The sequence below is a fragment of the Aristolochia californica genome, unplaced genomic scaffold, assembly GCF_029961685.1.
Source record: "Aristolochia californica isolate CCGP_79_NKW_82.1479 unplaced genomic scaffold, dmAriCali1.0.hap1 SCAF_9, whole genome shotgun sequence".
NCBI lineage: Eukaryota > Viridiplantae > Streptophyta > Magnoliopsida > Piperales > Aristolochiaceae > Aristolochia > Aristolochia californica.
Window position 1 is genome coordinate 5,193,541 of NW_027182290.1, and position 25,348 is coordinate 5,218,888.

At 36.9% G+C, this 25,348-nt stretch overlaps 2 protein-coding genes across 3 annotated transcripts; both read right to left on the reverse strand.

The window, feature by feature from the left end:
• Positions 1-1,682: 1,682 nt before the first annotated feature.
• LOC137941392 (probable cinnamyl alcohol dehydrogenase) lies at positions 1,683-4,002 on the reverse strand. The gene is made up of 5 exons (XM_068786775.1): positions 3,867-4,002; positions 3,661-3,774; positions 3,313-3,540; positions 2,684-3,123; positions 1,683-2,108 (listed from the first exon to the last, which is right to left on the reverse strand). Exons 1-5 carry the CDS (start codon positions 3,953-3,955, stop codon positions 1,906-1,908), a joined length of 1,074 nt encoding a protein of 357 aa, XP_068642876.1. The 5' UTR covers positions 3,956-4,002; the 3' UTR covers positions 1,683-1,905.
• A 9,387-nt stretch (positions 4,003-13,389) lies between these two features.
• On the reverse strand, positions 13,390-24,936 carry LOC137941537 (protein ABA AND ROS SENSITIVE 1). 2 transcript variants are annotated; one of them, XM_068786992.1, is made up of 8 exons: positions 24,846-24,936; positions 24,422-24,567; positions 23,526-23,625; positions 22,438-22,600; positions 20,013-20,313; positions 14,094-14,169; positions 13,897-13,943; positions 13,390-13,815 (listed from the first exon to the last, which is right to left on the reverse strand). In XM_068786992.1, exons 2-8 carry the CDS (start codon positions 24,511-24,513, stop codon positions 13,638-13,640), a joined length of 957 nt encoding a protein of 318 aa, XP_068643093.1. In that variant the 5' UTR covers positions 24,514-24,567; positions 24,846-24,936; the 3' UTR covers positions 13,390-13,637. The 2 variants fall into 2 exon arrangements, with proteins under 2 accessions (XP_068643093.1, XP_068643094.1); XM_068786993.1 differs by having other exon boundaries at positions 24,825-24,936.
• Positions 24,937-25,348: the final 412 nt, after the last annotated feature.

Here is a 25,348-nt window from a genome sequence, read left to right on the forward strand (position 1 = left end):
TAGTAGATATCATGTTTAAGGAGGAGGGTGATATAGTGGGTATACCAGTCTCCAAGTGGGAGAATTGTTGAGCACGGTGGAATCTGTCCATAGTGTGAGCAGGACATGAAGGGGATTCATGATTTTAATTTGCCCTTTGGAGTAAGCTAAAATCAAGGGAAAATTAAAATCTCCCTTGGTTCAATTCAAATCCACTTTTTCTCTTCGTGGTGTGTCTTCGAAAACAGAGAGCGGAAGAGAAAGGGGTTTTGCCGCGCGGTACTCAGGTTGCCGTTGGAAGAGTCAGGTTGTCGCCGGAAGAGTGAGGTTGTCGCCGGAAGAGCGAGGTTGTTGCCAAAAGAGCGAGGCCGTCACTGGAGGAGCGAGGTCGTCACTGTTTCTGTCCAGAAACAGCAGCTCAAGACGGCGTCACTATTTCTGTCCAGAAACAACAACTCAGGACGGCGTCACTGTTTCTGTCCAGAAACAGCAGCTCTGTTTGGTCGACGCTACATAGAAGGGTCTCTGTTGGTCGACGTTGCAGAGAAGGGTCTCTGCTGGCTGTGTAATAGGTGAAAAGAAAATATACTGGTCCCACTTGTATTGTGATTCCTCTGATTGAAGAAATAAAAATCCTCTGCAGCTCCCGTGGACGTAAGCAATTTGCCGAACCACGTAAAATTTTGTGTCGTGTGATTACTTGTCTTGTATTGTCATTGTTTTGCCATAACACTAAGTCCAGATTTGACACTCTTTCTGCCAAGCTTAATATCTGGCACTCACTGGCAGCTAAAAGCTTGAAGGGGCATGATATCGTTAGATATTGAACTGTGGAGTGATTTCGGTAGGAAACCGGTGATGGGAGACCTGAGCGAAGGGTGGACGGGGCGGAGGCTCTGGCTGACGGGGGCGATGACGGTGACGGCGATCTTAGTGGAGGTAGGGGAGAAGCCGAGGAGGAAGATGCCTAAACTGGATTCGCTCGGTAAGACGAGATTTGAGTCGGACTAGGGACGATGGTGGGAGAGGGCGAGGCAGACGATGACATTGACGTCGTAGCCGGCAAGGCCGACAATCTCGGCGAAGGTAGGGGTGAGAGAAAGTCATGTGCGGAGCAGCACTGGTGAGACCCGGCGGCGATCGGGAAGGTTCAGCTGCTCTGGTTGTGGTACGGTGAGCCCACAACGTGATATATGGGGGAGAGAAAGAACCCGCCGATGAGAGGTGACGATGGCGATGATGGAAATTTCGGAGACGGAGGAATGAGCTTGGTGCCGGTCATCGGTGTGACGGGCGGAGGTCAGGCCATGTGCGACGGTGGGATAATTACTATATACTTCTCTAGTATTTTAGTTTTCAGGAAATGGCTACACCTACTATCTAAATAATAAAGAAATCACCTAAGATTTATTTTTTTCAAGAGTTTTGGATATCTTCAATCACGAATCAGCACTTGAAACATATCCTCGAAGCAAAATGACACCCACCGAAGTTACATCTCACCCACTGTCGGATATCTGGAAGTCTCTGGTTTATGGGTTCAGTTTCTCACCCACCGAAGTTACATCTCACCTACTGTCAGATACCTGGAAGTCTCTGGTTCATGGGTTCAGTTTCTCACCCACTGAAGTGTTGGAATTCAACCACTGATAGAGAAATATTCACGAGACTTAACAATCCACACCGGTCATCGTTTCGTGAAGTTTCACCAAAAATAGAGATTGGATAAAATGAAATTTGATACAGAATTTCAATCTTGTTTATTATGTCCCTGTTCCAACAATCTAAAGTTTCACCTGAAACAGGCAGGCACGCCCTTCTCTTCAAACACAACAGCTGCATTCTTTCTCTGGTTACTCTGCAACAGTGGATTACATAATCCTAATCTTATGAAAATATTCAACAAAGATCAGGAAGTTTTCTGTTTTATGGGTCCAGTTTGCTGCCGGCGACATCAACAACAAAGCGGTATCTGACGTCGTTCTTTTCCATCCTTTCTAATGCAGTGTTAACATAATCCATCTTCACTATTTCAATCATGGATATGAGGTTTTTCTTCTCACAAAACTCCAGCATCTCCTGAGTCTCCTCCATGCTCCCTATAAATGTGCCAAGAATCGATTTCCTCCCTGTAAATAAGAGATCATCGCTGAAGTTAGAGAAAGGAGGCTTTTGACCGAATGGGTGACTGAAGATTTGAAGGAGAATCTGAACTGTGTAAGATAAGATAAGGTTGGTGGTCCAGCCATGGTAGAGTTCAGTCGTGGATGGTAATGGGCACTCGCATCAATGAAGGCGCATTTGGACTGGAAAAGCAAAGGAGATTCATATACTCCAGCCATTTTGTCTGCCTAGTGTAGATTCTCTTTTCAGCAGCTACAGGTTCAACAAATCGTAACCGAAGGATTCCAAAGTTTTGCGACTTCAGAAAACGGCATTTCATAAACCAACCGATGGGCTACTAGTGCTGTTGATTTACAAATCGAAAATTTTGTTCTGGGTGTTCTATAATCTATTAATATGACACGACTCTCGGGTAAATTAAACTAGGTTTGACATGAACATTTTATCAAACACCATCAAAACGCTTTTAAAATTGACTCTGATATAGGTATTTGAAAAATTCACCGTATTGTTTCGATCATTATTAACCAAATAGAACTACTTGTTGAATCTCTTCCAACGAGTAACAGAGAATTATCACCTAGCATGAGCATCGGAGTGATAAATTGCATTGGAGCAGGAATAACACCAGTCAAGATCAACTTCCCATCAACGCTCAACATAGCAAGGTAAGGCTCGAGCGGGTGATGAACAGGAATGGTATCGAGTATGTAATCGAGGCTGTCAGCGGCCGCCTGCATCCTCTCCCCGTCGGAGCTAACGAGATACTCATCGGCGCCCAAGTGTTCCATAGCTTCCTCCCTCTTCTTGTCTGAGGAGCTGATCACCGTGACATGGTGGCCCATTGCCTTGGCAAACTTCACCCCCATATGGCCTACCCCTCCAAGACCAAGAATGCCACATCTCTTGCCAGGCTTGTCCAGCCCTAAGCACTTCAGTGGGCTGAAGACTGTGATCCCAGCGCACAGTAATGGTGCAGCTTGCTCTGGCGCTAGACCATCCGGTATTCTCACCACAAACCTGCCAAAGACAAAAGTCAGACCATTTGTTCTGCTTAGCTCTGAGAAGTTTTGAGAAAAGCAGTCCCAATAATGGAACCCACTTTTTCTCATGTCTGGTAATTATTTATTGTTCATCTTCTTCATGCTCTGTCAATTTGTCATCCTTTAATGTTTGTGAATAGTAGATGCCAATAATATTTAAGCTTACTTTTGATCAACAATCATATTGGAAGCAAAGCCTCCTTGAGTGGGGTTGCCATCCACATAGACATCATTGTAGGACCAAATCCTCTTGTTGCAGTACTGTTCTATGTTGGACTTGCAGGGGCTACAAACTCTGCAGCATCCCACCAAACATCCCACTCCAACAACATCTCCTACTCTGAATCTGCTTACATCTGAGCCCACCTCCACCACTTCACCCACAACCTCATGCCTGTTAGTTAAACCAGAAACAGCAAAAAATGTTTCAGTTAATGTCAGGATGAGATCAAAATAAAAGAAACAGACCCTGAGAAAGCAGAGGGGCAGAGAAGAAGAAGTTCAGTATCTGTACCCTGGAACCATGGGATAGTTAGACATGCCAAGGTGATTCTTGGTCTGATGGATATCTGTGTGGCAGATACCACAGTAGAGCACCTTGATGTACACATCTTCCGGGGCCGTTCCCCTGTTTCAGAAACATTGCCCATGAGCGAGCGAGAGAGCGAGAGAGCAAGAAAGAGAGAGAGAGAGAGAGAGAGAGGGTTCTGTTACTGTTACCTTAATGTATACGAGTAGGGAGATAAAACACCAGATGGGTCTTTAGCAGCCCATCCTGTGACCGATCTCTCTTCTTGAAGACTTCCCATCTCTGCTTTGGGACTCGGGGAATGTTTCTGCGGAGAGGGTAGTAGGTGTTGCCTCTGTTTGCCATCCTTAAGTGGAAGATGATGCTTATATACTGAAAGAAAGGGTAATGGAGATCACTTTTGGTGGACGTTTTCCACTTCGGAAAGGAAGGTTAAAGAAACGAAAAAATGGAAAGTTGGTGAGTCTTATTTTACTATTATTTTAAACAATAAACAAAGGTTGGTGAAGATTGAGCGTCACGTTCTCGTCATTCCCTTCCTCACCTTTTTCACGGAGCACGATGATCCTGAACTCCCCCGCACGATACAGTTTACAGAAAGAAAAATATTCTCCAAATCCATCAAGATCCCCGCCATGTCTGTAAGAAACAGATTCTTTATCAAGTTTCCGCTCACGAAACTGAAGATTTGTTTACTAAATTGAAAGGGATTGGGAGGGAAAGTTCCAACTGGGGAGTTGATCTGAATTCATAGAAAATCCTTCTCTAACTGCTCTGTTTTAAAATTTTCTTTCACTGTGAGCCCGATGTGATGTAGAAACAGCACCACGTTTACTAATATCAGTTGATTTTAATCTGCAAGGTAAAGGGTTGCACTGGGTTGTTTGACAAAGTACCAGTAACTTTAACAGTAACTCAAATAGTACAAAAGTTTGGAGAAGACGAAGGATTAGGAGGAAGATGCTTACAAAAATAACTTTTTTGAGTACCCAATCATCTCTCCCACAAATTATCAAATAGAGGCTCAGTTTACTTTTTGTTGATTGATGTAGTGGTTACAACAAATCTTTTGCGCTCAGGACTCCCAATCCAATCCTTAACGAACCTATGAACATCCAAGTCTTTCTTTCATGCAAAGATTCTCAAGCCAGTTCTTAATCCAAGTCAATTTGGTTGGATGTAGGTGAAGAAATGGATATCTCGTCTTGTGGCTAATGACAGCCACACCTGACCATCCCACCTAATCTCCTGTGTATAGATATTTGAACCAATAATGGACTGGTGAAGTGCTCTTCTGACCTCTAATACATGTCTTTCAGCAGCTTGTACATTCGTTTACCGAATCTCTCCAACAGCTTGGACCAACTGTTCAGTAAATGTTTTTCTGTTCTGAAAACAGTTCCTTTAAAAAAAACGATCAAATCGGTAATGGCAAAAGAGGAAACATTTATGAAAAGGAACAAATGGGGCCAAGGAGAGATGGGGAAGACGAAGAACAAAGGGAGAGAAGGCAATTTTGAAGAATAGAGGCAACGTGCAGTGATTTTCAATATTTTAGGGAGGAACGATGGGCCGCCTTGCTTCTCGTCACGGCATCATATATGGGTTGTCTTATTATTAATAATACACAAACGTCTCCTATGCAAGTTGTGATTGATTTAAATATTTTAAATTCGAGTTCGAGCCCAATAATTTCAACTAAGTTTGAGCTCCAACTTATATTTAAAATTTTTCAAAAAATACATGTCAAATAAATTGTTTATAAAATTATACATTCATTTTACCTAAAATTGGACATGACCTTTACCTAAAATTAGGTATAACCTCTGTACATTAACCTTACATAAAATTATTTATACATTCTATATAAAATTATTAATAAAAGCTGCATTATTATGCATAAATTTTATTTAATAATCAAACACAAAAACATCATTCAAATATCAATATCAATTTGTAATCACCCAAATAAAAACTATACATCTAATATAAATTTATAAACTCTAACTCTTTCTCTTCGTGCTAGAAAACAATATGTGAAATCCTTGTTGGCATGAGCAAAATCTCCACCTATGACAAAAATAAAAGAATAAAATTTATTATTGTTTGATAAAAAAAATACTCTTCCACTACTAATTATTTAATGTAGTGAAAAATATTAAAATTACCAAGATGTGAAAAAAGATGAAAAATCAAGTAATTGGTAGCATTATCTCCACAATCTTCTTGTCGAGCTATTTTTGAATAATTATTTATTATCATATTTTTAGTTTTATTTATTAGTTCAAAATATTAGTCTAAGATGGATTTGTTCAAATTAAGGAAATCATTGAGAATGTGCATGAGAGTGTCAAATTCATAAATCTGTTTGAGGCTAGACTTTGCACTTTTTTTGAAATTGTACAACAACTACGACTAGGTGAAAAAAGGTTGGTTATTGATTGTCTAACTCGTTGGAACTCCACTTATGACATGTTGTCTTTTGTATTAAAATTCAAATATGCATTTCCTAAAATTCAAGATAGAGAACAAACTTATGATTGTTTGCAAGTCTTGATGAATGAAAAATGTAGAAATGGTGTGTATTTTCCAATAAGAACATTGTGGAGATAATGCTACCGGTTACTTGATTTTTCATTTTTTTCTCATCTTAATAATTTTAATATTTTTCACTACATTAAGTTATTAGTAGTGAAAGAATATTTTTTTTAACAAGCAATAATAAGTTTTATTCTTTTTTTTTATCATAGGTGGAGATTTTGCTCATGCGAACGGGGACTTCGTATATTAGTTTCTAGCACGAAGAGAAAGATTTAAACTTTATAAATTTATACTGGATGTATAGTTTTTATTTGGATTATTGCAATTTGATATTGATATTTCAATGATGTTTTTGTGTTTGATTATTGAATAAAGTTTATGCATAATTATACAGCTTTTATGAACAATTTTATGCAGAGTGTATAGATAAATTATATGCAGGCTTAATGTACAAAGGTCATGCACAATTTTAGGTAGAGGACTGCCTAATTTTAGGTAAAAGATATGCATAATTTTATTTACAGTTTATTTGACATGTACTTTTTTGCATTTGTACCGTCATAAGAAACAACAACAGAAAACTTAGAGTAATGTTATATATATAAACTAAATGAAAAGGTTTTATAAATAGAAAATACTAAATCATGGAAAGAGGTGAATATTTAAGGACTACTGTGATGCTTCTTAGTTTACTTTTTCCATGATTTCCTGTTGGAGTAATTGGATTTATGGATAAAAAATACAAGAAAATTTTAGTCAAATAAAAAAAAGCTTTTCTAGTTATTTTTTTCCTATGATTTCTTATTGTGAAATACACACAAGTCATTGTGTACATGGGCACCACTATTTTGAGGAAACATTTGTTTCTTTTTCTTTTGTTATGGCTGCTATATTATGTGTCTATGACACCATTAAAAGTGAACATCTGTTCCCTTTCTATAATGTCTAACAACTAATGAAGTGATTCCCATATTTCTCTTGCAAAACAAATTATGTAGGTCCTATATCAAGCTTGATTGGCATATCCATTGGATGAATCAAAGGAACAAAAGTCCAAATGCTTTGAGATTGTCCACTCGATCAAGTTTAAATCGCTTAGGCTGTGTTTGGAACACAAAAAGTGGAGAGAAAAGAAAAGCTTATTTTTGGATAATATACCAAAATAAAGTGGATAATCTCAAGGCATGTGGAATTTTTATAATATACATAAATAGATCATATACCTAAACAAACATAGTTACTACCCTAATAAATAATTTAATGTAGTATTAAATATATATATATATATATATATCAATATATTAATTAAATAAATAAGATATTTTATTAATAAATTAATATAGATGCAGTTTACTCTAAATTAATATAATAATTACGTGTGACAATTAAATGGTGCACTAATTAATTATAAAAAATACATAAATAAAAAATAAAAATAAAATTAATGAATATAATAAATAAAATATTTTATTAATAACATAAGATATATTTGCGTAGTATAAATTAATAATAAATTTCAAAAAAATAAAAATCATTAGTTTAATTAATGATTTAAATAGAATAATTAAAAAATACTTGATCAATTGCTTATTGTAACAATATTTTAATTACCACTCTTAAATCACTAATTTAATATAGTAATAAATATAATATAATATTTTATTAATAACAAGAGAAAATTTTAGTAGTATAAATTAATAATATATTTCCAAAAAATTAAAATTATTGGTTTAATTAATGATAAAAATATAATAATTAAACAAAAATAATTGATCAATTGCTTACTTTAACAATATTTTAATTACCATATTTAAATAAATAAATATAATATCTTATTAATAGCATAAGATAGATTTTTACGTATTTTAAATTAATAATATATTTTAACAAAATTAAAAATCATTATTTTAATTAATTATAAAAATAGAATAATTAAACAAAAATACTTGATCAAATGTCACTAATTTAATATAGTAATAAAATAATGGATATAATAAATATAGTATAATATAATATTTTATTAATAATATAAGATAAATTTTTATGTAGTATAAATTAATAATATAATTCCACAAATTAAAAAATCATTAGTTTAGTTAATTATAAAAAATAAAATAGTTAAACAAAAATGTTTGATAATGAACCGAATTAATAATGAGTGAGAGTGAGAGGGAGATGGGAGAGCCAAGAGCGCCGAGAAGAGAGTGAAATCCACTTTCACTAGTCAAGACACCAATTTACGTGGATGAACCAGGATTTCGGTGGGAATCCTGATTCACCTACTTTACTCATGGGCGAATTCAAGTAGATGAACTCATTCATCCACTTGACTTAATACCCGATACGTGCAATAACGCATCTGGGTCAAGTGACATTGTAGTCTCACTTTCACTTGACCCTTGACCCAGAGGCGCACTAATAGGCCCGTTAGGAGGGTTTAGTCAACAAACTTCAAATTCAACTTTAAATTCATTTCAATTGTCTATATGAACTTCAACTTCAAATTTGTTGTAAATGTAAACGAGTTCATGTACACTGGAAACCCCCAAAACGAGAAAAATATAAAAAAACAAGAGAATAAGTAACTTGTAATAATATACTTAAATAAAATATAATACCTAAACCCCAAATTAGGTAAAACAAGCATGATTATAACACGAATAAGTAATTGAATGTATAATTAAAATATATTAAATATTAATTAATTAAATTAGATATTATATTATTTAATCATTTTAATTTATGTACATTAATACAGTAATTGCGTGAGCCAGTTAACTGTGCACATGATTAATTATAAAAAAATAAAGTTAAACACAACATAAACAAATATAATAAATTAAGTTATTAATTTATTAATAATATATGATATACTTTAACATAAAAAGGAATGATTAAACAAAAAGAATTGATCAAATGCTAACCTTAACACACTATCTATTTTTATGTATTATTAATTAATAATATTTTTCTGTTAAATTTAAAATCATTGGTTTATTAATTATAAAAATGGGTTAATTATACCAAAATAAATATAATTAATAAATAAAAATACTATTTTATTAATAACACAAGATGGATTTTTTATGTAGTATTAATAATATATTTCCACAATAGTATAGATTTTTTTAAAACCGAGTTGACCTAGATTAACTCGGCTGAACTTGGGTGGGTTCGGTCCGAGACTCGGGCAAAACTAGTGGTTTAATTTTTCCTAACTTAGGAAAAATTAAATTGGCATTTTCTTCCTCGCGCCACTGTAAGGGGGCTCTACGACGGAGGTTCTATGACGGAGGCGACCTTGCAACGGAGATGAAACTACAACACAGGCGCTACAACAAAGATGCTCCGATAGGGAAAGGGGGCGTTGGAAGGGCTGCGACAGAGATGAAGTTGGCGTCGGGAGGCCGGAAGGTACAGCAGTGTGCTGCAACAGAGACGTCAGGGTATGTTTGAAAATAAAAATAATAGAAATAATAAATAAAATAAAAAAGAAGAAAAAGTTCTTTTCCAACATTTGTTAGCACAAATTCTTGAAGAGAAAAGAAAATATGAGAGAAAATTATTTTCTCTCTTAGCTAATGGACTTTCTCTCAAAAAAGTATGGAATTTGGAGAGAAATTAGAGAGATATTCTTATAGATAATAAAATTATTAGAGAGAAAATAAAAGTTTATTAAATATTATTTAATACATAAATATTTTAGTTTTTAGGCTTGTATATAACTTTAATCATTAATTTTTTTGAATAATTATTTTTATTTTATTTTTATTTTTCTTGTGCATCCAAATAAGAAAAACAATCTTTTGTTTTCTCTCTTATTTTTCATGGGCATCCAAACAAGAGAAAAGAAACTTCTTTTCTTTTTTCCTTTTATCTTCTTTCCTCTTTCTTTTCTTTTTTTTTTTTTTTTTTTCCTCTTTCTTTTCTTTCTCTCCTGTTCTCTTTTTTTTTTTTTTTTCAAACACAACTATTGCTACAACAAATCGATTGCAAGACAATAAACGTCCAATTGATTTACATAAAACTCACACGCCCTCAAGACTAGGGGTGGCATCGAGCCGAGTTGAGCCTGAAACTGCCTATATTCGAGCCGAGCTTGATTTAAATATTTCGAACTCGACCTCGAGCCAAACCTAGGCTCGACCCTAAAATTTGTTATTGACCTCGAGCCTAATAATTTTAATCGAGTTCGAGTCGAGCTCGAGCTTCAACATTCATATAAAACTTTTCAAAAAATACATGTCTCGAGTTCGTGCTCCAATATATATTTAAATTTTTTCAAAAAATACATGTCAAATAAATTGTATATAAAATTATACATATATTTTACATAAAATTGGGAATGACCTCTACTTAAAATTGGGCATAAGGGTGGCATCGAATCCAGTTGAGTCCGAACCTTGTTTAAGTCGAGCTTGATTTAAATATTTCGAACTCGAGCTCGAGCCAACCCTAGCTTCGAACCTAAAATTGTAATCGAACTCGAGCCTAATAATTTTAACTGAGCTTGAGCTCTAGTCAAGTTCAAGCTTAACCTACATTTAATACTCTATATAAAATATATGTCAAATAAATTATATATAAAATTAGGCATACATTTTAAAAAAAAGAATGATAGGGGAGGTTCAGGATTGAATTTCAATAATGGATTAAAATACACCAATATTAATTTTTTTTTACTCCAAATGTTGTCTAGCTTGTTTTGTAATTTTTGAATCTAGCCATATAATTACTATGGCCTCCTTAGTGCCCCTGGTTGAAAATTTATATTCATGGAAAACTATAAATGTTTTTCTTTTGATACATATTTCCAAAAAAAAAAAATTAAATAAAATCCTATTACTATTAGTGACTTATTAGAAAATTACAAAAAATATTTTAAATTTTTTTAGGAAAGTTAAATGGACCTCTTATTACCTCTTCTAGGGAAATAAATAAAAATTAATAAGCAATCTAATATATTACTATACTTATCGATAAATTTTTAATCAAATAAAATGTCAAACACAAAATTGCAATGAAAATTGCCTCATGCTAAAAGTATTATAGCATTAACTGTCAAATACTTATTCAAAAAATTTCTATACAGTTTTCTATCCCATTTTAGGTGGTTCTGGTTTTCCGCTGAGACAACACGAAGGGAAGGGGGTTACGGCACCGTCGAGGACCTGTCATCGGGGATGACGGCTGCGTCGGAGGCGATGGTGACGAAAATAGAGGCGCAGGCGAGGGGAGGAAGAAATCGAACGGACGGCCATAGAGGCAGCCAGTGAGCAGTTGTCGACGGCAACAGAGGCGGTGACAACAACGGACAGGAGGTGCTCGACGGTGACGAGGGGAGGAAGAATTTTTCCCCCCTCGCTCTCTCTATCACTCCCGCTCCCCCGCTCCCGGTCTCGACTCAGCACGTTAACGAGCTGGCTCACGAGCCGTCGAGCCAAACCTAGATTCGGTCGAGCTCGACTCGTTAATTTAAATGAGTCAATCCCGGATCTCGAACTCGGCTTGAGATCCAGGGATACCGAATTGAACCGAGCCGAGAATCAAATTTGAATTTATTGCTACTAAAAATCAATTAATGAATATTTTCACAAAGCCATTAAAATTCGATAGATTCTCCAAACTAAGAGGCAAACTAGGCATGAACAACCCTTCTTAGTCCAATTATCTGAATTTTCATAGATCTAAAAAGCATATCCCATTCTTATTATCAAAGAGATATGAAATTAAAAGAAAACCCTCAATTTTGGCATGTCTTATATCGCACGATCTATCAATAAACATCGATTGATCGATCAATCATGGAAAAATCCTACTTAAATCAGGGTTTGCCCTATCGTGAACAGGTTTCACAAACTCAAAACAAAAAAGGTGACATAGAAATCCTAAATAGCAATTTTTATAACCTTCTACCATGGCTATGTCATATACGCTTAACTACCCGTGCTAAACGAGTGTGCTTGTTTCCTAAGTGGTGTTCATGTGTGAGTCGTCACAACTTATCCTTACCCGTTCCATTGTAACTCCAACTCTTTTTACCTTTTTTGTTTATTTTAATCCGATTGGTGGCCTGCTCAAGAAACAAAAAAACAGTAGATCAGAAGCCGTTTACGGATGTGATTTTTCTGGCCAACTAGATCAACGGTTTCAGTACTTTCAGTAAATTAATGGTAGTTTCGTTATAATGTGCAGTTTCACGGCCTATCTTCTTCTCCAAAAAAAAAGCCACAACGAGACAAAAATCTGAAATCCAACAGACCAATCGCTCGATCCGCGAAGCAGAATTAAATTTCAGATAGAAGGAACGAAGACATCAGAGCTCGCCGGAGTTTCACAGGGGTCTGGGTTTCTGGTCAAATGGGGCACAGACACTCGAAATCGGACAGTTCGGGATCCTCTGACGGTTCGGATTCCTCACGTTTTCCCCGATTCCGGCGAAGAATCAGTCGCCATCGTCGAAGAAAAACGCTCCAACTCCAGTGGCCAGCTGACGAAAATCGTGGTCAAGGATTTCATCGGAATTGCACGAAATCGTACTACCATGCCAGAGACGTAATCGAAGAGAGTCCCGAGACTCCCGACTCCCCCAAATTCGTTAAATTTACGTGCTGGCTCGCGGGCAGTCGAAACGCCAAATGATAATAAAGGAAATGGATAAAACTTTGGCACAAATTGCAATGATCTGGACTATGATATTGGCACAAATATGTTTTTGACCAGAGGAGGTAGTCCTCAGATGATCCTTGCAGATACCCCTTTATTATCCGAGTTGGTCACAAAGAATGAAAGGAGGCATGACAAGATCAAGTTACGGTAACTGAAAAGGGAGAAAAAACTGGATGAAACTTAATACAGCAATAGAAGAAAGTGTAGTGAATGAACTACTAGAAATGCTTGACAATCCTCTCAAAGTCTTGAGTGAATAGGCCTTTGACATGTTGGTGGACATGGTCTTTATGGTAATCTAGGACAAAGCAGAAAACAACTGAGAGTGAATATGAAAAAGAAGATCTGTATACATCCCTTCATTTTTATTTAATTTTTAATTGTTAATAAGTATTTATCATCATAAAAAAGGGGAGATTGTTGGCCTAAATATCCCAATGAAATTAATTTTGATAATAAAAAAATCTTAAGAACTAATTGTGAAATTTTGATAATAAAAAAATCTTAATAAGTCCCCCCTTGCTTGCTTTCATGCAATCATCAAAACACATCCTCAATCATAAAGAAGAAGTGGGGAATGCCAGAAATTAGGGTTTCCTTTTCCTTATTCTACTCCAACCCAGAATTTTTTCTGATGGACATTTGCCACTTCTGCAGGATCTGAAAATTTTCTTATGAAGCATCACGAGTTACACAAGAAAGTTATGACATTGGTACAATATAAACAGACCTGCAGAGTAACCCAGAGTGTCTTACAAGTGTTTGGCCCTCCAGTCTATAGTTGCACTCTTTTCATCTTCTTCATCACTTGATTCCTCACTCGACTCTTCACCTCTAAATTTAAGAGGTTTCTTCTGTTCACGAGCAAATTTTACAACTTTTAGCTCCATCTGCTTCTTCTTCAACATTTCCACTCTTTCCTTGTTAGCCCTATGAGAAAAAGAAATTTTTTAGTAATGCCTATCAGACTGAACCACAAAAATAAATCCTTCTTGTTTACATTCGACTCACTTTTGTTCCAAAGTTTCTGCTTCCTCTATCATCTCTGCAGCATCAAACTGCCACAAACAAAATTTTAGAATTATAGTTTCAGTAACCAGAGAAGCATATTCTTTCCTTTTCAAAAGAAAGTTATAAACTGAGAGAGGATGATGTAGAAAGAAAAGAGTTAGTACAGAAAAGTTCCAACCAAACAATAATGTGGTTACCTCTTCTTCCTCTAAGCGTTCATCTACTCCCTGCAAATCCTCTTGGATTACCTTCTCAAATTCTTTATATTCATCACTGCACAGACATTTAAGAAATAAGCCTATCAAATGATATCCGAGATAAATGATGAAACATCTTTAGCTTAGTAGTTTCTGTATTACCCTTCTTTCAACCAACATGGAATAATTCTTGGAGTACAAATACATCATCCTATACAAGAGAAATGAATGCTTTCGCAGGTCCATAAAAGATTTTGCCTACTACGATACCATTTTCAGTTATTTATTTAATTATTTTTACATTCTGTTCTTAAGTTTTCTCAATAGAGGTAACCTCATTTATTTTTATAGTCGCTTCTCTAGATTCCTCTATATCAAGTAAAGCTAACAGTGTTGGACAACAGTGAGAAGTGGCATAATGATAATACAAGAAAGAGCTGTATGAGACAACCCTCAATCTGTCACACTAAAGCAACAATAAGTTAACTCACCTTTTCGAACTCCTTTTTTTCCCTTGCAAGGCCAACAACCCTACCATCTTGCTTGTACTTAATCCTACCTTGGTCACAATGCACTGCCCTTCATCCCTTAGAAATGCTCCCTGAGCACCAAAGGCATGATCACTTCTCTATCCAGGCTCAAGAAATCCATGCCTAAAATGACCCTAATGAGAAGTCCATGTGCTGAGGCAGAAAGGGGCAATAAGAGTGTGTCCATGCTCTCACTTCTTTGATTCTGATCACTCCTAAAATGTTGGATGGGGACACTGTTTTTGTTCAATTGTGGCAGAATAAGCACTATGAAGACAAGAAGTCAAGACGGGAGTTGAAGCAGCCTTTAAAGAAGAATTTTGATCGTTAGAAGTATTCCAAAGAAGAGAAGAATAAACAAGAATTTACTGAGAAGGGTAAGTCCACTTTCTTGTTTTATTTCTGAGGGGCTCACAGGGCAAAAGGACTACCCAAAGAACAAGCTATTGGCGCTATCAAGCGAGAAGATGGAATAAAAAAAGAGAGGGTGCCAGAGCAAGAGGAGTAGAGCAGAGGTCAATGACTGGAAGGCAGAGAGAGATACAAGTTTTTGGAGGAGAAATCTGCTGAAGACGAATGGGAGATTGTGCAGCAAAGAAGAGAACAGTGACAAATCCCAAAGGATGGATGAAAAAACTTGCAATCCAAGTTCTTTCAGTATGAAACCACCTTGCTGAAAATTGATGAGGAGCCTAAGACAGTGAAGGTTTCTGTAGGAATGGGCGCATGGGAGCAGAACCTCCTTATCCATTCCCATGCAGGTGGGACGCCTCTTTGTCCACCAATTTTAGGCGAGACTCTCTCAAGGCTGGACCTCATCTGCTTAGCAAGGAGCTCTGGATAGGAGACTCACTATACTGCTTCACCACTGTTAAATTGGGTCCAAGGCCCTATCCCAAAATGACTAGCTAACTTAGGAAACCTCTTTACCAACTAATAAACTCAAGATCTTTGTACTCACTAATCTATGTGGGACTATTCTTTAATACTCCCCCACACGTGTAGACCATCTTTTGTGGCTCTACGAGTGGATAATTTAGGAGTAGGCAGTTTAGGTGTAGGCCCTCTTTTGTGGCTCTACAAGTGGATAGTTTTTAAGAGTAAGCCCTCTTTTGTGGCTCTACAAGTAGATAGTTTTTAGGTGTAGGCCCACATATGAGTACCTGCTCTGATACCATGTTAAATTGGGTTCAAGGCCCTATCCCAAAATGACTAGCCAACTTAGGAAACCTCTTTACCAACTAATAAACTCAAGATCTTTGTACTCACTAAACTATGTGGGACTATTCCTTAACAACCACCTTTCATTACTAAGGAGCACTGCGGTGGAAGTTTATTTGTTATAGAAATTGAAATAATTTAGCTCAAATGTATATGAAGGGGCAGGAGAAGGTTTTGGCTGGAGTGTCTTTGCAAAACACTTCAGTGGTCCCCCTCATCCCCAAAGGAAGCCAGGATAGCGAATGCAAACAACACCCCCGAGGAGGTTATGGAAGCTGGTGATTCTTTTCCATGTCTCAATGTCAGAGGAGTTTCTTCAAAAAGGGAGGGAGGAGCTTGGCCTATGAAGTAGCAGGGATTGATTGGAGTATGGATAAAAGAGATGAATTGGTAAAGTGGTTTGTGTCATTCTGGTCCCTAGATTATATATACCAAAGATCTCTTCCCTAGGTGAGATCCGGTGACTGATTTAGTCTGAAGACAAGAATCGAGTCTTATCTATGAATAATTCACTATCACCCAGCCCCCGTATTTCCCCCGAACCTCTGTGGGACTCCACAACCACAGGACCTATTGCTCAATGGATCAGGATCTAGGGGCTTTTGGCAGAACTTCGGTAAGAAGAGGTTTTCATTAATTGGTAAAGAAATTTGGTGCCCAGGAGAAACTTGATGATGAATTTACTAGTCAAAAGCGACAGAATGTTGACCAGATTTTCATTTGTCCAAAGCATCACAATCAACACTACTTTCAACTGAATCTAGAAGTGGAGGAAGAGTTCATCGTCAACATAGAAGTTCTCAAGACCAGATATGCTGAGCAAGAATCCAAAACTACTGGGAGGGGACAACGGAGGAGAGATAGACGGAAAAGATGAAAAGTCGCCAACAAAAAGAGGGAAACCACCCAACTCATTCTAATAGGTAGAGAGGCAAGTCAGGACAACGATATCCCTTTTCTCTCTCCAATTCCCGCAAATCCCACCTTTGAAAATTTAAATTCAAACCTGAACTGAACAGACTGCTGTCCAAACCTCTTGATCCATTCTGACCAACTGAACCACGTTTGCCAATCGAAACCTTGCACTTTGTCGCACACTGGTCCCAAAATCACCAATCCGCAGCTGCCAACACCACTACTTTCCCCCTTTCCACCAATAGTTGGATCCCTGCAGCTCAACCAAACCGACACCCCCCCCCTTTTCACAATAATCAGGCAATGGCTTCAAATCCCCAAAGTGTAACTCCTTCAATCAGCTTGAGGAGATAGAATAGACTATAGAAACTAAGGCCTGAGGAGTCTTTGAAGACACCAAAGCTGATAACTTCCAACAGAACCAATCAAACGTAAAGAGACCAACAAGGAGATAAAAAAAAGCAGTCTACAGACAAAATACTGGGAAAGGAACTAAGGGAGCGCCAAAGTGAAATTATGTCACTTGGGAAACTCTTCTAGAACTGGACTGGTTCAGTCCAAATCATTGGCTAATACTCAAACTCAAAAGGACAAATATGATGAAGCTACTTGAAGTCGAACGATGGAGTTACAAATATGAAGTCAAATATGATGAAGCTGCTCTTACGAAAAAAATACCCAGAAAGGAGCTAGATGGGAGTAGAGAGTGGGAATAAAGGAGTTGATCAATGTTTCATGGAACGTTTGAGAATTGGCAGGAGCATGGACACAAGCTTCCATTAGAGACTCTCACAAGCATACAAATGCTCACATTGCAATTCTTCAAGAAACCAAAGTTCAATCTGTCTGATAGCTGAGTGGGACCTTTGGCACTTGCAGCACCATCAATGGATGATTGTCGTGATACTTGAAGCTAGAGATGGGGTGTGCTTGTCATTAGGGACCCAAACCATGTTGACAACCACAATTCCAATGACAGTAGTTATTCCATTTAACTCGAGGTCATGGATAAAGAACACGGTTGCTGGTGAGGAATTGCTAGCATTTATGGGCCAACTACATACAGCCAACAGGCTGACTTCTGGAAAGAGGTGACCAATTGCATTCAGCCATGGCCTCTCTCTTGGTTTCTTGTGAGTGACTTCATGCAATTCATTTCTGCAACAAGAAGTAGCCTCCTACAAACCGAATCTCCTCCGAGAGGGGATTCAGTAACTTTATTGGAGCTTTTGGGCTGGAGAAGATCCCTACCTCGAAAAAACATTCCCCCTGGTCAAACGAGCAGCAAAACCCTACCCTATCAAGACTGGACTGTGTCCTTGCTACTAGTGACACTACTAGTAAATTATGAATAAAGTTGTCTCTGACAAATGGCCAATCCTAACTTACACTACAACAAGACCTTGGGGGCAAACCATTCAGATTTGAGAACTAGTGGATGAATGTTGATGGCTTTAGGGCTGTTGTTGAGTAGTGGTGGAAAGAACTGGAAGTAAAGGGATCGGGAGGGGTTTGGTTTTGTTGGCACTGAAGCTCAAGCTCCTGAACGAGAAGGTCATAGGCTGGTTTAAAGACACTTTACCTTTCTCTCCGCCCAAATGGACTCTTCGCTCCCAAATCAATGCTCTTGATGCCATTGAAGAAGATAGACCTCTTCCACATTCTGAATTCTCTGATCTTATGGTCTTCAAAATTTAATTTACCATGACTGCATTATTTAGAAGAAGTGTGCACAATACAAATGGCTCATTGAAGGAGATGGAAATACTAGAATTCCATGCCATTGCCTCTGCCTGTACCATCAACTCCCTTCTCATTGATGGGGATCTTAGATCCAAGAAGACTGTGGTCATTAATGAGATTCATAGATTCTTTGCAGAGCCTTACTTAAAGAAGTCCCATTGTAGACCAGACTCCATCTACTCCAAAATTGGCACTCTAGGGATGCTTCATGGAAGCTTGAGAGGCCCTTCATGAAGGGCGCGATTGAGTTTGTTGTCACACACATGCCATTTGATAAAGTGCTTGGGCCTTCTTTCAGACAAGGTGGCCCTTCATGAAAGAGGACATCAATGGTATGCTTGAGAATTTCTACCACCATGGATTTTCATTCAGCAACAGGGGTGCCTCCTTGGTGGCTTTGGTTCTTAAGAAGGCAAATGCTAAAAATTCCAAAGACTTTATGCCAGTTAGCTTAATTTCAAGCACCCATAAGATTATATCCAGGTTTCTTCCCCAGTATGTGAAGGCTGCTCATCCATCATTAACCCACTAAAAGTGCTTTTATGAATGGTAGATTCTTGACTCAACTTCGAGAATGACATTGTTGACAGTTTCAAGAGGGGATCTAAGCTGAGGGTGATGGTGAAGCTCAACCTGGAAAAGGCCTTTGACCGTGTGAAGTAGAGATTTCTGGATGGGGAGCATGGGATTTGGTAGATGGAGGAGAAAATGTATCTCCAACAGTGTTTCTCAATTGTATATTCCATATGCATCAGCACGGCCTCATGTGAGCACTTCAAGGGCACTCAAGGAATAAGGCTATGCAAGCCGGTTTCCCCATCCTGCTCAACATTGTCGAAGAAACTCTCAAAGTTTTTCCATTTTGTAAAGGACTTATGCTGGTTATCTCCTACGACTACAGACCAAGCTTTGATATCTAATTATGCAATTTGCCCATGATGTAATTTGAGCCACTCAACCTCCCAGTAGTAATAGCAATCGCATTCTTCCCTTCCAAATGCATATTATTAATATGACATGTAGAGCGTGTGATATCTTTTTATATTTCCAGAAGATATTATTCATTTGGATAATCATAACCACCCATATCTAACATAGATTTACTGAATAGAAAGTGGATCCCCCAGCCAAAGAGAATTTGAAGGTTCAGTCCTAAAAAAGTCTTTGTTTATTTTTATGTATGCCACAGAAAAGTGCAACTAAAGGGGGACACAAAAAGTGTTTCTTTTTTTCTCACTTCATGCTACATCACTTCAGTTATACACTCTGTAGAAAGTGAAATCACTTTTTTCTCATTTATGCTTAGGTGAAAGAGAATTCTCAAGCAACTTTCTTATGTACTAACGGGCTCCAAATTAAATCTGAATTTAGGATTCCATTTAAATCTTGAAGAACATTGACCTGATTGCAAGACTCATCAGACAGCTATGAACTCTTTGCCATTTTGTGCATAAAATCAAGTAGTAAAAGGTTATGAAACTGATAAAAATCAGTTAGTGGAAAGACGTACTTAATATCCAGTTTAACCGGTTCAATGCCACGGGCACGTAGATCTGCATCTTTGTTATCAAAGAAACCTTCTGGAAGTTCTCCATTTATTGGCTTGACTTCAGAACCATTAGTCTTTCTAGATGGGTTACTAGGCAGGGTGGAACACTTATTTTCAAGTCTTCCTTTTGTTGCCTCCACAACAGGACTGGTTAAATCTTCTGGCCTGTTCACAGAATCATTCTCCTGTAAAGGATCACTTACAACTGGAGGAACCACACCTTTATCTGAAGAAGGATTGACCTTGCTCCCAGCAGTTGGATCTAAAAGTATGTCAAAATTTTGGTCAATAGTTAGAACAATCAAAGGAAACAAACACTGATGACAAAGATCTATTAGAAAAGAACCAACCATTAATTGTTCTTAAAATAAAAAATCAACTAATAAAAGTTATGTGTCCAGAAATTCAAGAAAGAATTGATGTAATTGCTATTTTTGTTTTTCTAAAGACATTTAATCACACGCCTTTGTCAAAGTTATACCCACAACTTGTCTGGCAAGGAGGGGGCAAGTCAAAACAGGGGGTCAGACTCTCTGTTTTTGGACTGAGTCCCCCTTGACTCGCCCCAAGTCCAACCCCAAGACTCGGAAACCCAGCCCACAGATTTCAAGCAGAGCTGAGTTGGGTCCCAAGTCCAAGTCATGTAACCTTGGTCTTAGTAACCCTCCAAAGAATAATTAAAAAGTTGATGTAACTGAATATCCTTAGCCCTGAAGAGAAGATGTAAGAATTGATAAATAGAATTGTATTAGTTAAGGATGCAAAATAGCTTAAATAAACAAAAGGTAGCCCAACCATCTTTAAAGGTAGCATAGGGTTTCTGTCGGCAGACTCCAGGAGAAAGAATGTTACAAAAGACAAATGGGATGTTAGAAATGATGTGACCCAAATGCCCTAGTTGAAGAACAGAGAACGACTCATTGATGCACAGGAACTTGAATATGGTATAGGTGCTGGTCAATAAAATTCCTGCCGTAGGAGAGTGCTCTTTAGATTCAAGAGCATAAATAGATTTTTTTACTGTCAAAATAAACAGATGCACAGGAATTAACTGCATTCCCCTGGGTATCAAATGACAGCAACAAGTGCTGGTTAAGAAAATCTTCACAAGCTTCTGGATCACAAAATTCAGATCGTTAGCATGAATTCACCAGATGACAAAAAGCCTTCGAATATGATACTCGACAGAGCATTACTTTATGTAGAGAAGACAAAATGAAGAAATTATTTCTCATTTTAGCATTGAACCAGTTTAGAAAGATCCAGCTGTTCATAACTTCACTTAAACCATCTTGAAAAGCATTCCCCACAAAGAAAGTACAGACTGACACTAATAGTTCTGACAATTTCTTATTTATACACACCAAAATACGATTGAGGATGGCAGACCTTGTTAAGAGAGGAAGTCCAAAGGTTGTCATTTCAGAAAATAATATGTCACTATGTAAAGTTAATATGTCAAAAGAATGTCATTTAAAAAAAAAAAAAAAGAGAGGAAGTCCAAGGGTACAAAACAGAAAATAATATGTCACTATGTAAATTTAATATGTCAAAAGAATGTTATAAAAAAAAAATCAAAAGAAGCTCAGTTGTGGAAAATTTCCTAACAAGATGACTTTAAAAAAAATTAATTTTTATTTTTATCCTAATTTATTTTTTAGAAAGGCAAGGAAAAATTATAATAGGGTTGTACCCGAACTGGGCTTGGACTAGATATTGCACTCCGCAAAGTCCATCCAATCACAAATATCTAGTCCCAGAAAACACTAAGGCTATCCGAAAATCAGATGTCTGGTTCCAACTTTATTGAAAAATATATCCGAATCCACAAAGCTAAACAACACAACCATGAGTAAGTTAAAAACTTAATCCAAAAGTATTGAAAAAGAATCCCTCTCAAAATACACAAATTTCTTTGATATAAAAGCCATATAGAAGTAAAGGAAAAAGGTAATAAAGAATTGGAGAGTGAGTTAGGGTTAGAATAATTTTGAGCTTCTAACCAACATCTATTGTTTTATATTATATCTAATAGGCAAAATTTTGGCGCAGATATTTATCGGATCTAGAACTTGTGATTCTAGTTCCAGTCTAATACCTTATCAGATCCCTTATTGGAGATTAGATTAAGTTCATCGAAACTAGGATTTGAATATTCATCTGAAAATTCAAATTCAAACCTAAAATTGCATCCAGATAATATCAGGATCTGTTCACAACCTACTTTATAAGAGAGAGGGAATTCTGCAGCTTAGATCATTTACCAGGAGGATGTCTTAAAGGGTGTCTAAATTTGTTTTTTCCAAAAAAAATATATATTATTTTATCAGAAAGATCAAACATTCTAAGCATAAAAAAATGAGAGGAAAAAAAATTCAAAACTTACTGGTCTTTGGCTTCTTTGACTCTTGTTTATCAAAAAAATCTGTTGGCAAAGACGATGATAGCCGACGTTTATCAGTTGATTTGATCAGTGATTGATCAGGTTCTACATCATTTACTCGAGATATTCCAGCACCAGCAGCTGCAGCTTTCATATTCTTGATTGCCTACAAAAGAATAACCAAATATAGTGATGTTTTTAGTGTGGAACATGATCTGAATCAAGCCTAACACTAATTGGAACCTTAACAAATATGAAACAAATCAAGCACCATCAAGGACTCGCATTTTTCAAGACAGAATTTTTAACCAATAATTATATATTTGTTAATTTTATGATGTTAGTGTTAGTAAGAATAATCCCACATATGTTAATGCCCGGAAAACTCTTGTAGTTATTATTGGGAAAAAAGTCTCCTAACTTCAGCTAGTCATTTCAGGAATTATTGGAAGCTGATTGTCACCTTCTCCATGCTCTCATCCCTCAGCCATCCATGGATCACCCCCCCGCAAGAGAGGGGCCTCAAGTTAAACTTTGATGGGTGTTCAAATGAAGGCCTGCAGGTATTGGCGGTGCTGTCAGGAATCAAGAGGAGAACTTCCTTTAGCGTTCTCAGGTCCTATTGGATTTGGTGACTCAACAGAGGCGGAATTCAACATTTTATTGCAAGGAATTAAGCAGTAGTCAAAGATTTCTCAGCACAAATGTAATTGAGGGGGATTCAACAAGTGTAATCAGTTGGATTAAGGGATCTTCTCCTGCACCACGAAGGTTTCTGCATATTTTTATGAAATAAAAAAAAAATTGTAATGCATCTTGGCAGCATATGTTGCTGCTAACAATGATTCTGATGTATTGGCAAAGGAACGGGTATCTTGCCCATCAATGGTGGTTAGATGATTCCATCAAAAAATGGTCGTTAGATGCTCCTTTCCCATGGTATCTTGAGGACCTTCTTTCTGTCTTTGTATTTGTCGAATCAATGAAGCCAATCACCATTTCAAAAAAATTAGGATGAACCTGAACCTAACTTTATCAAATAGATGGATGAGCAATTATTTGAAACTGATTGATAAGGTAAATATAATCACCTCATGGTGCTTACGAGAAGCTTGATGTGCTGGCCATTGTGCTTCAGACTTCAAAGCAACAGTACAAACCCTACAGACAGGTTGTTCAAGCTCATTGTACCTGCACTAGGAAGAGTTAACATCACAAGCTATCATCTCAACAAATTGAATATAATTTCTCTACCCAAATAGATAAGCAATCAACATGTGCAGGCTAACCCTTACAAGCAGTTTAACACCTGTTTTCGATGAAATTTTTGACATTTGTAAACACTTAGATATGACATGGCAATGAACTCCTAGGTCTGCCAATAATGTATCAGATTATCTTGCTAAGGAAGGTGGCTTTGGTCAATTCCTTGTAATTGGGAGCTGGCTTTTTCTTTCCTCTTTTGTGTAATGAAAACCACTTTCCAAAAACATAAATAAATATTATGTTGGACAAAGGAAACTACTAATGAGACCATCAAGACATGCAGTGTGAGCATAAACTGACATTTAAACATATAAGAACTTACTAAGGGGCTAAAAAAAAGACTTGAAAGTGTGAAAGTTGAAAAGAATAGCAGTGTACAATTCAAAATCGCTTTAAGACAAACTGCACAAGATAACTATCAAACGGGTAATGCCGACCATTCTGCAAAGTCGTAATCTAAAGTTAGTCCCACCAAGGAGGTTGACGGGTATAGTTTAAGTACTTGATTTCGACTGAAATACCAACTGTAGAGGTAGATTGCAACTTCCATATTGAAAGCTAGAGAAGGCCAAACATAATATGCAGTATCAACAACATACACTGTACCAAGTTAAATGAATTTCATGCTATTAATGAGGCTCGACATGGCACTTGAAATATTGTTATTTTGAAACCATTTAGTTAAAAAAAAAAAAAAAAAAGGAAAGGAAAACAGAAGTACCTTACAAGAGGAGAGTCTATGCGTTTTTCCCGTTTCTGCTCAGCTTCCCTTAATTTTGCACGAAACAAAGCCTTCTTTGCTTGAGCATCCATTAAATCTTGAGAAATCTCAAGGAACCATCAAACAATATCAAGGAACCTTAAACCCTGCAAGTTGTAACAAAATGATAGTTTCATTAATACCCAGCAAATTGGAATGCAAGAAGCACAGATAACTTTTTAACAGAACTGTGCACAACCCATTGCAGAAATAGGCCCATTTTCCCATCATAATTAAGTTGTCGAAATTTTAACAGAATTGCCCACAACCCATGCCAGAAACAAGCTTTGAGGTCTTTATAAGGAAAGCAAGGGGGCGGGAAGGATGAGGGAAAGAGAAAGAATAGAAAATATGAGAATTTTACCTATCAAAGCAAAACGCTTACCCCAGCCTGCTAGGTGTTCAACAGCGAGCGTTCAGCTTCTCTCTTGCTCCCGGCGCCAGGGAAGAGGGTGCATTTTTTTCGTTAGGCTAGAAAAGGCCCAACACACAACAACAACAACAACAGGTCGTATTTTAAGATTTATATAAATTTGAATATAAATCATAATAAAAATAAAAATAAAAAGAAAAGAGACAAGAAAAACACTCCTCCCTGCAAAATTAGAATTTTGTTTCACTAGAAAGAATAGTTCTCCCAATCAAAATAGGGTTTCATTGGTAAAACTTCTACCAATGAAACCTTATTTATTTATTTTTTTTGGGATAATAATTTCATTGGAAAAGCATTCTAATGGGAATTTCCCCGCCTTTTAGTATAGATTTTTTCCGGCAAAATTTAAAACCTAATTAATCTAATTAAATCCCAACATTATAGTCTAACTCTAATCTAATATGAATCAAACCCTAATTAAACCCAACAAGAACTCTAATCAAAGCCGAACTTAA

Coding starts and splice junctions, on each gene's coding strand:
- LOC137941392 (XM_068786775.1), bottom strand. CDS start 3,955: ATGGGAAGTCTTCAAGAAGAGAGATCGGTCACAGGATGGGCTGCTAAA. Junction 3,124..3,312: donor AATATGATTGTTGATCAAAA/GTAAGCTTAAAT, acceptor TGTCTTTGGCAG/GTTTGTGGTGAGAATACCGG. Junction 2,109..2,683: donor CACTCCGATGCTCATGCTAG/GTGATAATTCTC, acceptor TCTTATTTACAG/GGAGGAAATCGATTCTTGGC.
- LOC137941537 (XM_068786992.1), bottom strand. CDS start 24,513: ATGGATGCTCAAGCAAAGAAGGCTTTGTTTCGTGCAAAATTAAGGGAA. Junction 22,601..23,525: donor CTTCTCGTAAGCACCATGAG/GTGATTATATTT, acceptor ATTCTTTTGTAG/GCAATCAAGAATATGAAAGC. Junction 13,944..14,093: donor AACGCTTAGAGGAAGAAGAG/GTAACCACATTA, acceptor TGTTTGTGGCAG/TTTGATGCTGCAGAGATGAT.